Source organism: Sander lucioperca, chromosome 3, assembly GCF_008315115.2.
Source record: "Sander lucioperca isolate FBNREF2018 chromosome 3, SLUC_FBN_1.2, whole genome shotgun sequence".
Lineage (NCBI taxonomy): Eukaryota > Metazoa > Chordata > Actinopteri > Perciformes > Percidae > Sander > Sander lucioperca.
The window spans coordinates 10,822,371-10,834,999 of NC_050175.1; the positions used below are offsets into that span (position 1 = coordinate 10,822,371).

The 12,629-nt window shown below is 41.5% G+C and overlaps 1 protein-coding gene across 1 annotated transcript in view; it reads right to left on the reverse strand.

The window, feature by feature from the left end:
• Nucleotides 1–227: 227 nt before the first annotated feature.
• tox3 (TOX high mobility group box family member 3) overlaps nt 228–12,629 on the reverse strand; it is a 43,591-nt gene continuing 31,189 nt past the window's right edge. The window contains exons 3-7 of the mRNA XM_031281589.2: nt 10,377–10,628; nt 3,534–3,797; nt 3,187–3,417; nt 2,916–2,996; nt 228–2,700 (exon numbers count right to left, since the gene is read on the reverse strand). Of these exons, the coding sequence (XP_031137449.1) occupies nt 1,837–2,700; nt 2,916–2,996; nt 3,187–3,417; nt 3,534–3,797; nt 10,377–10,628 (1,692 nt within the window). The 3' untranslated portion in view covers nt 228–1,836. The remainder of the gene's footprint in view (nt 2,701–2,915; nt 2,997–3,186; nt 3,418–3,533; nt 3,798–10,376; nt 10,629–12,629) is intronic.

A 12,629-nucleotide genomic window follows, 5' to 3' on the forward strand; every position in this document is an offset into this window, starting at 1 on the left:
AATGCCAACATGAATGCTCATATACCCCTACAAAGTATTTTTTCTCTCATAGAATTATTCCATAGAAAACATACAACTGTATTTTTTATTATCTCATAAAGAACTGAGTGCTATGGATATTTATCAATTTTATTTGTTTTCAATAGCTAACAAGGAGGCGTGAAGAAATATCTCATAGGAATTATGGCTAATAAAGCTTTTGAAATAAACCGATTCCTCCAAATAAATATTTGTGATTGATAGTTTAATTCTGAACAGAGACACAAAGAAATATATAATACTTCATACAAAATTATGGCTACTATCATATTAGTGATGGAATGTCTCTGGATTCGTCTTAATGGCCGAGCAAAAACTCAAACATTAAATTAATTTTCCTATTGGGAGCTGAAAACAACCTTCAAAGAACTCCATACCGATATGCATTTATTCTATTGACAGTTTTCAAAAGCAGTTGGTCTGTAAGCAAAATACAAACAAAATGAATCGCTGCTATTGTAACTCATAAAAAAGTATAAAAGAGCAGAAATGCACTATGTGATATAGCAATCCACAGGTCGTTTAACAATGTTTTAATTAAAGCCTCACATATTAAAACTTTACAACAGGTGATATGAAAAATGTACAACATATTCTTTTTTTCCCCCAGGGACTTCTGTACAACTGGCAAAAATACCTCCGATGCCTTTTCAGTTGGCTTTGGCAGTGCAACAAACTGGCTCTGCTAGTTCTCCTTTTTTCCTTTTTTAAAACAATGATGTATCAAGGAGCAGAGTAAAAATACATCAATCCCCAAACCATCTGCCTTGATCCGATCATTTGTATTTACCATAAAATATCCCCTTTGTTACACAAAATAAAAACATAATTTAATTGTTAAAGATCTGAAGTAAAAACAAATAGATTAAAGAAGATTTTTTTGGGGGTCGGGGGGGGTGGGGGAAGGTGCCAGTTACACGCTTTTGGATATATCATCTGGAGGGTAGATTACTGGATACAGGAGGTCTTGTCTCTTCCCACTCTACAGAACATGTACAGCAGATTACAGCTACAGTTTGATGATGTGATGAAATAAATGATTTATGGCAGTTTCTCTCTCAGTCTGTTCAGTCGTTCATCTAGAGATCTGTCCCTAGACTTTTTATTTTCACTTCCCCTTATTCTTCAAGACGTTGTCTGCATTTGTGACATGGTTTAAATGTGTTCAAATATCGCTGAGCCTCTGATGTGTGATGATTTGATCAAACATTTCCTCCACGCCATTGTTGAACAGTTTCATCTACAAGAGTGATGGGTGAAAGAGAAAGGTTGGAGTAAAGAAAGTCTCGCTATATACTGGCCAGTGTGGGAACAAAGACTGAGTGGGGGTTACTGGTTTCCAGCAAGGATTCTATGAGTCGCTCAGTCCAGGCAAGAGCTGATAGAAATCCTTTTGTTGGAACACTTTCAAAATGTCCTTTTTGCTGCACTGAACTGACAACTCTGGCCTCATAAATAAAGCTTTATTGTTAAATAAAACATTGAAAAACACACGTCTTTCAACATATTGTGTGCCCAGTCAGTTTAAATTGACAACTGAAAGACCTCACAAACAAACAAATAAACAATCACTGGGCGCTCGCCCTAACAGGCTTCTGTCATATCTCAGCCTATTTTATAGACAAAAACGCATGTTTACCCTCTGTACACGTGTGTGCATATCCGTCTATAACAATGGACAAAGTTCTTTGTATAACATTCTAAATCTTACACACTTCTTAAGTGCAACTTCGAAAAGCAACGTGGATTGATGCTTTTATTCTATTCCTGTTCTTTGAGATAGGATTTCCATTTGGCTCAGTAAATGCTGACTTGGGACAGGACCTGGGCGTGGGCCTGGATTTGGGAGGGGTGTGGTTGCTGCTGTGGGGCCGGCTGGGGGCTGCCGAGCGATGCCGAGCCTCCCACTGAATGGGGCGTCCCGGGAGAGTGCTGGGGTGGGGAACACTGGGACTGGTGCTGCTGCTGCTGCTGTTGCTGCTGCTGGAGATGTTGAATCTGCTGCTGATGCAGCTGATGCTGCATCTGCATGTGCTGCAGCTGCATCTGCTGCTGCTGCTGCTGCTGCTGTTGGTGTTGGTGTTGCTGCTGTTGGTGTTGCTGCTGTTGGTGTTGCTGCTGTTGGTGCTGCTGCTGCTGCTGCATGTGGTGCTGCTGCAGCTGCTGCTGGAGGTGGTGTTGGAAATGCTGATGCTGCATCTGCTGCTGGATCTGCTGGTGATGCATCTGCTGCTGCTGCATCTGATGGTGCTGGAGGTGCTGCTGCATCTGCTGCTGCTGCTGGAGTTGCTGCATCGCATGCTGCTGCACCGGTTGCATCGGCGGGCTCATCTGAGACACCGCTGTGGACTGGGCCCCGGCCACCATGCTCCCTCCGGCACCCATCTGGCCGAGCAGCTGCGGTGGCATCCCGGAGGACATGTTCTGATGGGAGACTGTAACCGAGGTCACTATCTGATTGCCCCCTAGTCTCATCTGCAGAGGTTTTGGGGCAATGGCCCGTGGCAGAGCTTGTTGCAGGGCCTGGGAAGCGGATGACATGGACATGGAGGGGTGCTGGTTGAGGGGGGAAGGCAGCACCAGGCCAGGAGACAGGCTGGTGGAGGCCAGGGTCTGCTGTACTGAGCGGATAGTCTGGGCCTCAGCTGATTCTGCTGCAGCCTGGATGGAAAAATATCCAAAGTTGATAAGCCACAGTTTTCCCCTCTGAAGAATACCATTTAATCTATCTATAGGTTTACTGTAAAGTTTCTAGACATAACATTGCTTCAGTTGTTTTTGGCATTACAAAAGAGTTTTTCTCTAAAACAAGGAATTCTTAACTTTTCTGTCAAATTCACACATTTTTCAGGTGAAAGGAAGGAACAGTTTCTCACCTTGGAAACCAGGCTAGCACGGTATGCAGCGAGGGCTTTTAAATATTCTTTCTTGGCAGCTTCTGTTTTGCTTTTGTAAACCTGTGATGACACAAAGGTACGTGTGAATGGACAAATAAAGCTTATTACTAATTAGAGATAATTCCTGTTCCAATAATATAGTGCATTACATAGAAAACATACTGCATATACACATTTGTTTCCTGCCTGAATCTGGGTCTCTGATGATGTACCTGTTTGTTACTAGACCAGTCTGAATAATAAGTAGTACCTGTTTCTGCTCCTCTCCCAGACCGTCCCACATCGAGGCCACAATTTTGGACACCTCTCCAAACGTGGCGTTGGGATTCTGACCCTTAATAGCGGCCTGGGTGTCTCTGAAGAACAGGGCATAAGCCGACACCGGCTTCTGAGGCTCATTGGGATCCTTCTTCTTCTTCTTCTTAGGAGTCTTGGGCTTCTTTGTGGGATCTATGGGGGCTGGTCGCTTCTCTCCAATGACCTGCAATGATTGAGATAAAGACATTTACAAAAATGCATTTAACATCAGCAGGCTAATGTCCTGTAATTACAGTACCATTCAACACAGTGATCTAAATCATTTCTAACTTTGCTCACCCTGTTGCCTTCGTCCTGGTCGTCTTCATTGATGGAGCTGGAGGGAGACGGCGTGGCGGACTTGCTGGCAGGCGGTGATGGGGAAGTATGGGTGATGTTGGGTCCTGCCATGTTTAGGCTCAGCTGTGCGTTGAGTTGGGATTGGTTGATGGTGGTCAGCTGATTCCGTGATAGCATCCCATTGGGGCTGTTCATGCTGATGATGGACTTCATCACCATGGCTGGATTGGGTGGGTACTGGCGAAGATGGCCTGCTCCAACATTCTGTAAAGGAATTGACACAAAAGCAAAGGGGGCTTGTTAAGAAAATGATAAACAAATGTAAAATTGTATTGATCCCTTTCCCTCTGCTTTAACACTGCCTGTGAGGTTCTGGCTGCATAGACTTGCACCTCATTTCTCCAGCTCAAGGATATCTCTGTACTCACTATGACGCTGTACTGCCCAGCGCACAAAGCTCATGAAGCTGTATCTCTGTACACAGAGGAAACCGGGTCACTGGATTCTGCGGATTGTTATGTGGGCAGATCACATGTCACTATGTCCTGGGTCTTAAATGTCTCTATTACAGGCCATGATAAATTATCTTGACACCCAAGGAGCTAACTTTATAAGCCAGTAATAGATGGCTACACAGCTCAGTTGATTCATTTTAAAACTCTATTGTATGGAAATCTGTGACACAGTTTTTGACTGCCCGGTCCCCGCAGGGGAACTGTGCACTCGCGCTGGGGTACATAACTTCAAATGCCACAATAAAAAGACTGTTCGAGTCGCGGTTTGTATGCATGCACCTACATGTCAGTTTAGTTTGAGGGGGCCACAAGCCTATATGCTTTGATGTAATGTTACTTTTAAGGTTATAACTCTGTAAAAGAGGCGCCATTCATAGATCATGTTTGACTGCCAGAGTGGAAAAGAAATACTTCTATATAACCAACTCCATAAATTAACTGGCTGACGGTATGAAGCTTTAGGGCTTTGGACAGCTCCCCTCCCTTCTTCCATCCAGGGTACAATGTAATAACATTTTCAAAATCGCTTTCACTTTTTTCCTGGTAAAAACTGTGGTTCTTGAAAGAGTCTCAGAGAAGGTGCATGCAACAAATGTTTGCATTGATTGTGGTGAGGATGAAATTACAAGGACTGCCAGCTCCCTAGAGGGAAGACTGATCAGAGAGCCAGCAGAGCTGACATAAAACAGGGGAGTGGATGTGAACACAACAGAAAAGGTGATTTGTTCTCCCTGGGTACATCCATCTGGTATTCAGCAGCACAAACTCAATCTCTCCCAACATCAACAAATCAAAAACCCACACACCTGACTTTATTGAAAGAACCTTATGAATGCCCGTCTTCAAAAACAATATTATTACACCATTTCAGACAGAAACGTATTGGATCTACAATCCATTTCTTTCTCATATACCATGTCTACTGCTTATCATAAATACAATCTATGAAGTGAGAACACATTTATATTTACATGTGCGAGGAAGATTCTGCAAAAGGTGAGGCGAAGGTGGGGGAGAAATTGAAAACATATTGTTGTGATGCTTCAAATATGGAAGCTTTTAGTTTTCTTGTGAATAAAAGCTGCAATAAACAAGCCTGTGACCAAATGACCGTGATTTACATATCTGCAACCCGCCATGTTCCAAGTGCTATAGTCATCTTCATTACTGAGAGCATGATGGCTCGCAGTTTGCTCTCTGTGAATATCAAAGACGCACACACTGAGCTCATTAGTCCTGGCCATCTGTATAATAACACTTTTGCCCAATCACAATGATGCAGTTTTGACTTAAAGCAATGGTCCATTCTGCCATTTGTAAGGAAAATGGTGATTTCTTCTGAATGGCCTTTGGATGTTGTGCATTTATAAAAACAAAATATGCACTGATGACTGCAGTTAAACACTTAATCATATCACATTTAACAGCCTACTAAATATCTTATTTTATCATAGATTATAGCAATAAATGAAGTAGCAGCAATTGTGCTTGTCACTCTATGAAACAAAAGAACAATGACAGTTACGTCCGTGAAATGCCAGCATTAGCACGCCTGATTTGAATGAAAAGAAAAAGGCTAATAACACAGGGAAAGAAATCATCTTAAGTAACAGTTGCCTTGATTGTGAATATGAATCTGGTACTAGGATGTTTATTTATGTCCCTCTACCTCCTCATTTGCATTTTGATTGCAGTATTGTCAGCAGTCACAGCAGACATCTAACTAGATATTTTGATTGTCATCGTAAATCTGCAAATAAGTCCTTATCTTGAGTACACAGTGGCCAGATGTGCCTTAGTCAGGTCCGTGTTTGTGTTTGTGTGTGTGTGTGTGTGTGTGTGTGTGTGCAAACACTAACAAGCTGAAATCTACTCCCTAATCAATAAAGGCTTTTTTATGTAAATTAATTTAGTAATGTTCCCCAACGTGTTGCTTTTAATGTGAAATCTGAAATAGCTGGCAACAACATAATGCTGTCAACAATATGCTCCAAGAAGAAGAAAAATAGCTTGTTTTGTACATTATTGTTGGCCTCATCCACACTCAACACAGCAAACACTCCAAACCGTTTGAAAAACTAGCATATAAGAAAAAAACTATTGACAATGTGTGAAACCCTTTCCACAATATACACAGGCCAATACATAGCAGCTGGACACAAAATGCAACACTATGCATTCACCAAAACAAGTGATAAACAATCTCAACACTGATGTCAATGAAAGCAGGCTCCAGTCTGTTATTTAAGATATTGGAAATCAGAATTTAGGGAGAATTTATGAACAGTGGCACCATGTACTGAGCTGTAACAGGCTGAAAAGAATGTTAACAAGTTCAATTTCCATTCAATCAATGCCAGAGCTCTTGGAAATGTTCCATGGCAGGAGAGGGGTAAAATCATCTATATGGTAATTATAAGGATGAATCCCCCAGTAACTTTCGCCAGCATGAAAGGTCAGTCCTATTAAAGATAGTTTATCAGTGCTCTGCACATATTCCTTTACTCGCCTTCTAAACGGGTACATCATTTTATTTTTTCCCTCCATTTTCAGCAACCTGCTGAAGTCTGTGCTTAAGCCAAATGAGAAAAATGGAATTTTGAATGCCGGTAAAGGCTATAATAGCATGAAGATAAATTGTTTTTCTTTCTCCTTCCCTGTCTCAGTCAAACACACTTTTCTCTCTCTCTTTCTGTGGTGTGCAAACTCAGTCTATCTATCTCCCCAACCTCTAACCCCCACTTAAAAACAAATCTCTCTCCCTCTCCTTCGTAAGGCCAGTAAGTTCCCTCCCCTTGGTCTGGTACAGCCACTGACCCATACCCCTTTCCACCATTTCTCCTGATGCATTATGGGTATTTAAAACTTGTCAAACATGACATCATTTCATTTTGAGAGCTGCCTGAGAAAAGTAAATTACAGAATCAATCATGCAGAAGGTCAAGCTGAGACTTCATTACAAGTATTGCATGCCTGCATGAATATCTTTCATTTCTGACTGACCCAATATGTCACAATAGCTGTCTGTCGAGGGAGAAAAGAAAAAGACACGGAGCAAGAGAAAAAAAAAACACTCTCTTAAATTGATGTACAACTCATGTCAGTGCTTCTTGGCTTGGAAGGGAGATAAGAGGGAAGTGTAGAAAAACATGCTTTCTGCAACAGTGCTCACATTTTCCATTTTGATTCAGGATATAGTGGCTTTTGACCAGTCAAAACACAGGGTATTATACTTACTGGCAATCTACACAGTATCAAGGCATTTCAAATCATGTGAACAACAAACTGCAAATCTCTTTTTCAGCCTCACTTTCATCTAGCATGTGGTCCAAGCACACTATTTTGTGTTCGCCATTAGCATATCTTTGCTGCTGTAAAGCTAATGACATGTGAAACAGCTAGTTGGTAATGAAAAATATATAATGCATCACCACATAGTGGTAAATGTAATAAGACAACAGGGCTCAAATCTCCTAAATATTGATTTTAAAATGTAATAACTGGTTGACTACTGTAGGTTTCGAATCCAATCATGGAGGACATTTCAGTACATGCCTACATGTGTCAAGAAAAAGTGTGGTAAAGGCACCAGGTGTCTTTTGAAATAGAACCCAGAGACCCTTGCTGTGCAGCGGGGAGAAAATTGAGAAGAAATTGCGAATAAAGCAATACTGGCAGCTCTACTCCAGTACTATTTGGCACTATTGAGATTCAATCACAAATCAGGAGGACACATGCTGGGAGACAAAAATGAGAGTCAGAAGCTTGTTAGGAGAGCAGATTAAATAAATAATGACTTCAGATTCAGGGCTTGCCAGGCACATTGCAGCTGAGAAAATGTATTTCTCTTTGTAGAAGCTCTGCATCTGTGGCCAATTTGCAAGACATACGCTGAACATTATCGGGAGAGGAATTAGCAGAACACTTGGCAATGCAATGACATGGAAGAAGCTTTTGAAAATAGCCCAGGTATATTCACTGGTTGGGTATCTCATTAAGTTGTGATAAGAGACAGGCTTCCACACACACTAAATATTCTCCACCAGTAAGCTTGTATAAATAAAGAAAACCAAGACAAGTGTTGGGGAAATATGAGCATGGCGGCTTGATGAAAAATGTAATTGCAATAGTGCACGGTTTATTTGTTTGCCCCTGCAGCCATAACAAATAACACAGAATGTAATCATGTATATAAGGTTGTCATTCCTTTATCAGTGTGCTGACAAAATGACAAAACACCCCTCTTAGGGCCTTCGTAAATCATTGTCTCTGTATATAGAACGCACTGCAATCAGCACTGTTACTTATCTCATTTAAAAGTTGCATTCTCTTTTCAAGGCAAAGATAACACCTTAGATGAATAGAATTTCTATAGGCATTATCCTAAGACTGTTGGGGATCAATCCCATTTACAGGAAAAATGAAGGGCCACCACGAGCCTTCCTGCGGTACAATGTGTGATGACGACTGATAACGAGTGAGTAGTGCGCTGCCGACAAAGCCACAAGGCAAGGAGCAGAAACCCACATTCTCCTCTTAGTTTTTAATAGAGTCCCTGCACAATCAGAGACATGAGCCATGCAAATGGTGTTAAAGAGGAATAATGTTTGAGAATCAAATCTAATCCTCCAGCAAGTCATGAGAACAGCCAGGAATGTAATTGTGTCAAGGTTCTGCTTCTTCCAGATGTAGAAAGCTTAACTGACCATGAAATGAAAATTCTTCAGGCAAAAGCCTTCTGGGGCTCGCTTACTGTATGCGGCCGAGATATTTTAAAAGCCGCAATTATTTTACATGCCAGAAGCACGGAAGCAGGAAAAAGAGCTGTAAAATGTTATAGCCCCCTTCCAATATGTAAAGTAAATAAATAACTCTAATAGTGTGATTCAACAAATGTGTTGTAGAGAAAGTTATAATGATCATGGCGTCTCTTCTCAGTGTAATGTGTGTTGTGGCTCACAAAGCAAATTCAGCATCAACATCATCATCTCTCCGCTCATGCCTTTGTCCTTTCATTTCTTTTCTTCTAAATGAATCTTCCATTTTTGTAATAGGTCTGTAAGACAACTAGTCAGCCGGTGACATTTCCATTTTTCCTCCTCAATGCCTCTATGATTGTGGCATTTCAAAATGCCTTTCCACCTCAAGACAACAATCTCACAATCTACAGCACATAGCAGCATCAACATAAAGAGAGTGATTATTTTTGTCTACTGTTCCATGTTTGACCATCCATATCAGAGGAAAGGAGGATTAAGCTGAAAGTAGGTTCATGAAGTCCTGTCTTTGAGGGTAATTCTTTACAACACAAAGACAAAGCTGACCCTAAACTCCAAACAAAGCGTGTGTCTTTTCTGGAGACTAGAGCTGCAACGATTAATCGTTTAATCGATTAGTTGTCAACTCTTAAATTAATCGCCAACTATTTTGATAATCGATTAGTCGGTTTGAGTAATTTTTTAAGACAAAAGCCAAAATTCTCTGATCTCAGCCTCTTAAATGTGAATATTTTGTAGTTTATTCTCTCTGTGACAGTAAACTGAATATCTTTGAGTTGTGGACAAAGCAAGACATTTGAGGACATCATCTTGGGCTTTTGGGAAACACTAATCCACATTTTTCACCATTTTCTGAAAAATCAACAGATTAATCGACTATGAAAATAATCGTTAAGTTGCAGCCCTACTGGAGACCTCGTGTGACATTGGACAGAAAGCATGCATCAGCATTTACAAACAAATAAAAGCTTCTGGAGGAAACATGAATTAAATATGAGCATGTGAAACTGTGGCACTTTTGGGTCCCATTTTCACTGTCCTTCTGGGACTGAATGTGCTTTGTACTTTAACACCTGTGATCTATCTACATCTGCTCACCTTACAGAGGGGGATCTTCCACACTCTGTGTGCTTTTAAAAAAAGTATTCACAGTAAGTAACATAATATCATGACATTTACTCAATGTGATCATATACCTCCTGTGTTGTAAACAAGGCCAGATGCTGTGCCAGATGTACTGACAACAGGAGGCGTACGGAAACTGTGAAGGTGACACAACGGTTTAGTAAAAGGGCTCATTTAAGGACTATATGCTTCTGATATCAGCAGTGTCCAGTAGTGTAAACTAAATCATATCTTATGTCATTTGTTAAGTTTGGATACACCATCAAAAACCACATCTGGAGCTGCAGCTACAAGTAGGACACATACTGGAGCAGCGCTATTGGGAGTATTTTGTGTGTTGACAGATGGGGATACCATTTCTCAAGTCGCAGAAAATGAATAGCCTTCTTGATTTACTAGTGGTGTATATGCATAGAGGTGCTCACCACGGGTTGGCCGTTGTTGACAGACACTCCTTCCTGGTCCATCATGTTGCGTGAGATGGTAATAGAGGGCAGATCCAGGCTCTGAGGGGGGAACTGAGGGATTAAGAGACCCCTGTGAGGAACTGGGGGCTCCGGCATTGCTGGGAAAGGTGAGTCCACTTCCGATAGACCCAGACCAGACTCCGTCTCAGGTGGAGGTGTAATGGGAGGAATCTCAAACTCCTCGTCTCCCAAACTGGGCGTATGAAAAGTCTGCAAGGAAGAGTAAAATCATGAAATCCAGCAACACAAAACAGCCGAGAAGCATTCGCTGAGGTGGGCCTTATCTAACATGCCGGAAGGAAGCCTTCAGGGATTATATGAGACAACTTTGTTTAAGAGAGGGAGTGTTTTATTTGAGTGGTAATACACTAGTCTGTAAGTGCACTAAGATGTAACATTTCCTAAACCTATTAAAGTCCAATTTCAGAAAGAAAAAAAAGAAAAAAAGCTGAGTGAGGAGGAAGACGTCAAAAGCAAAAATATCAAGCAGCAATCATGGGAGAGAGAGGATACATGATAAAAGCCCTTAATCTTAGGGATGGAAGATGTTGGGTTGAAGTGCAGTGAAAATACACGTCACAGGGAGATGGGTTTAAAAACATTTTCAAAGATTATTACACTTGGCCAGAAGTGTTTCTTTTTGTTCCCCTTGCCTTCCCCCTTAAATCTGCTCATCAAACAGCCTAATCCTTCTGCCTTTCGAATTAAAGATTTTGGTCACACTTAATTTGCTTATGTGCCTTCTTGGAGATGGGACTGTTCACCTACTTGGGTCTTGTTTTCATCTGCGCATTGCATTGAGCTACTATCTGGAAAGCCGATATATTCATATCCCCACAATGACCACACTGCAGGTCCATATACATGCAGCTGAACACCGGGCCAAACCGCATGCTATCTAGCCGCTGACATGACTTTAACTGCTTGCACTTGGCACACTGCTTGCTTTAAGAAGCTACTAGGAAACCCAAAAACTAAGTGCTTCTGCTTGATCTCAAACACTACTTTCTTGGCCTTGGGTCACTTTTACGGTATGGTTTAAGACATGCCTCCAGTGATATTATCAACTATTTGAAATATGCCGTGAAATCCTGGCATGAAAATAATTGGCATAGAAGCCAAAAAACTGGAGTAAATGGGCATTTATACCAATTCGAACTGGCACTCTCCCGCATACCGATTTCACCTTTTCACACACACCTGCATTTAATTTCCAACGGGATTGTGAGTCCTGGAGATGATCATGCCTCGCTTTCTGAGATAAACCCTGCTTCTTTGAAAGGGGAGCTGGTTTTTCTCACGCTTTGTTGGCTCACTCTTAACAAAATGTGACAACATTACAGCATTTAGGCACATGTAAAGCATTATTGCATGGCTTGTCCTAGAGGAATCAAACTCCTACCTGAATAGAGGTGAAGTTCTACTAACCTCAAACCTATAAACTTGATATTAAGAGTTGCATGCCCTGCCAGCGGAGCCTACTATGGTCAACAACAAAGCTAACCAGGCATCTCTTCCCTGTCTTCCTCCGCTCTGTCTTTCTGTCTCCAGCAGAGGATAGAATAACAGAAGGGAGACAACGGAGGGAATATGCCAACACAGCCCTTGATTAAGAAGTATTAATGTTCCCCTTGCTTGCTTTAGCACACAGACACTTGAAACTAATTCATTGCCTGCTCAGGGCAGCTGTCTTGACAAGCACTGATGAATTCCAGTGGCAGAGGCAGCAAATAGAGTTTTCATTCCTTCCTTTTCTTTCTCTCTTCCTGCTCCCTACCACTGTTTCACTTTTCAGTGCTCGTTTCACGGCTAGAGAATCAGTTCTCTTTTCAAAAGGAGCTAAGGTCATATTCATCACAGCCCTGGCCTCTGGCATGCAGAGTGCAGAATAAATTGTGTGCACCTTCAGTAGGAACCATTTACTCTTGAGTCCTCTGCTGTCATATTATGCTTCAGTCCACTCAAAAACCTCCAGAACTTAGGTTAGCAGCATGCGAATCCAACCGCAGAGTGTTTATAAAAAATATAAAACAAAATTGTCATGAGTCATGAACAAAAAGTTCCAGTAGCACATGGAAAGGATCAGAGATTGTTCATCATCACGGTCTTCATTCATCTTTTTCAACGTCCCCTGTGGAGTAGGGTCAACCTCCACACCAGCCGTATGATCTATGGTCCAAGTGTCCTCTCTATCATATCATGTAGCAATCT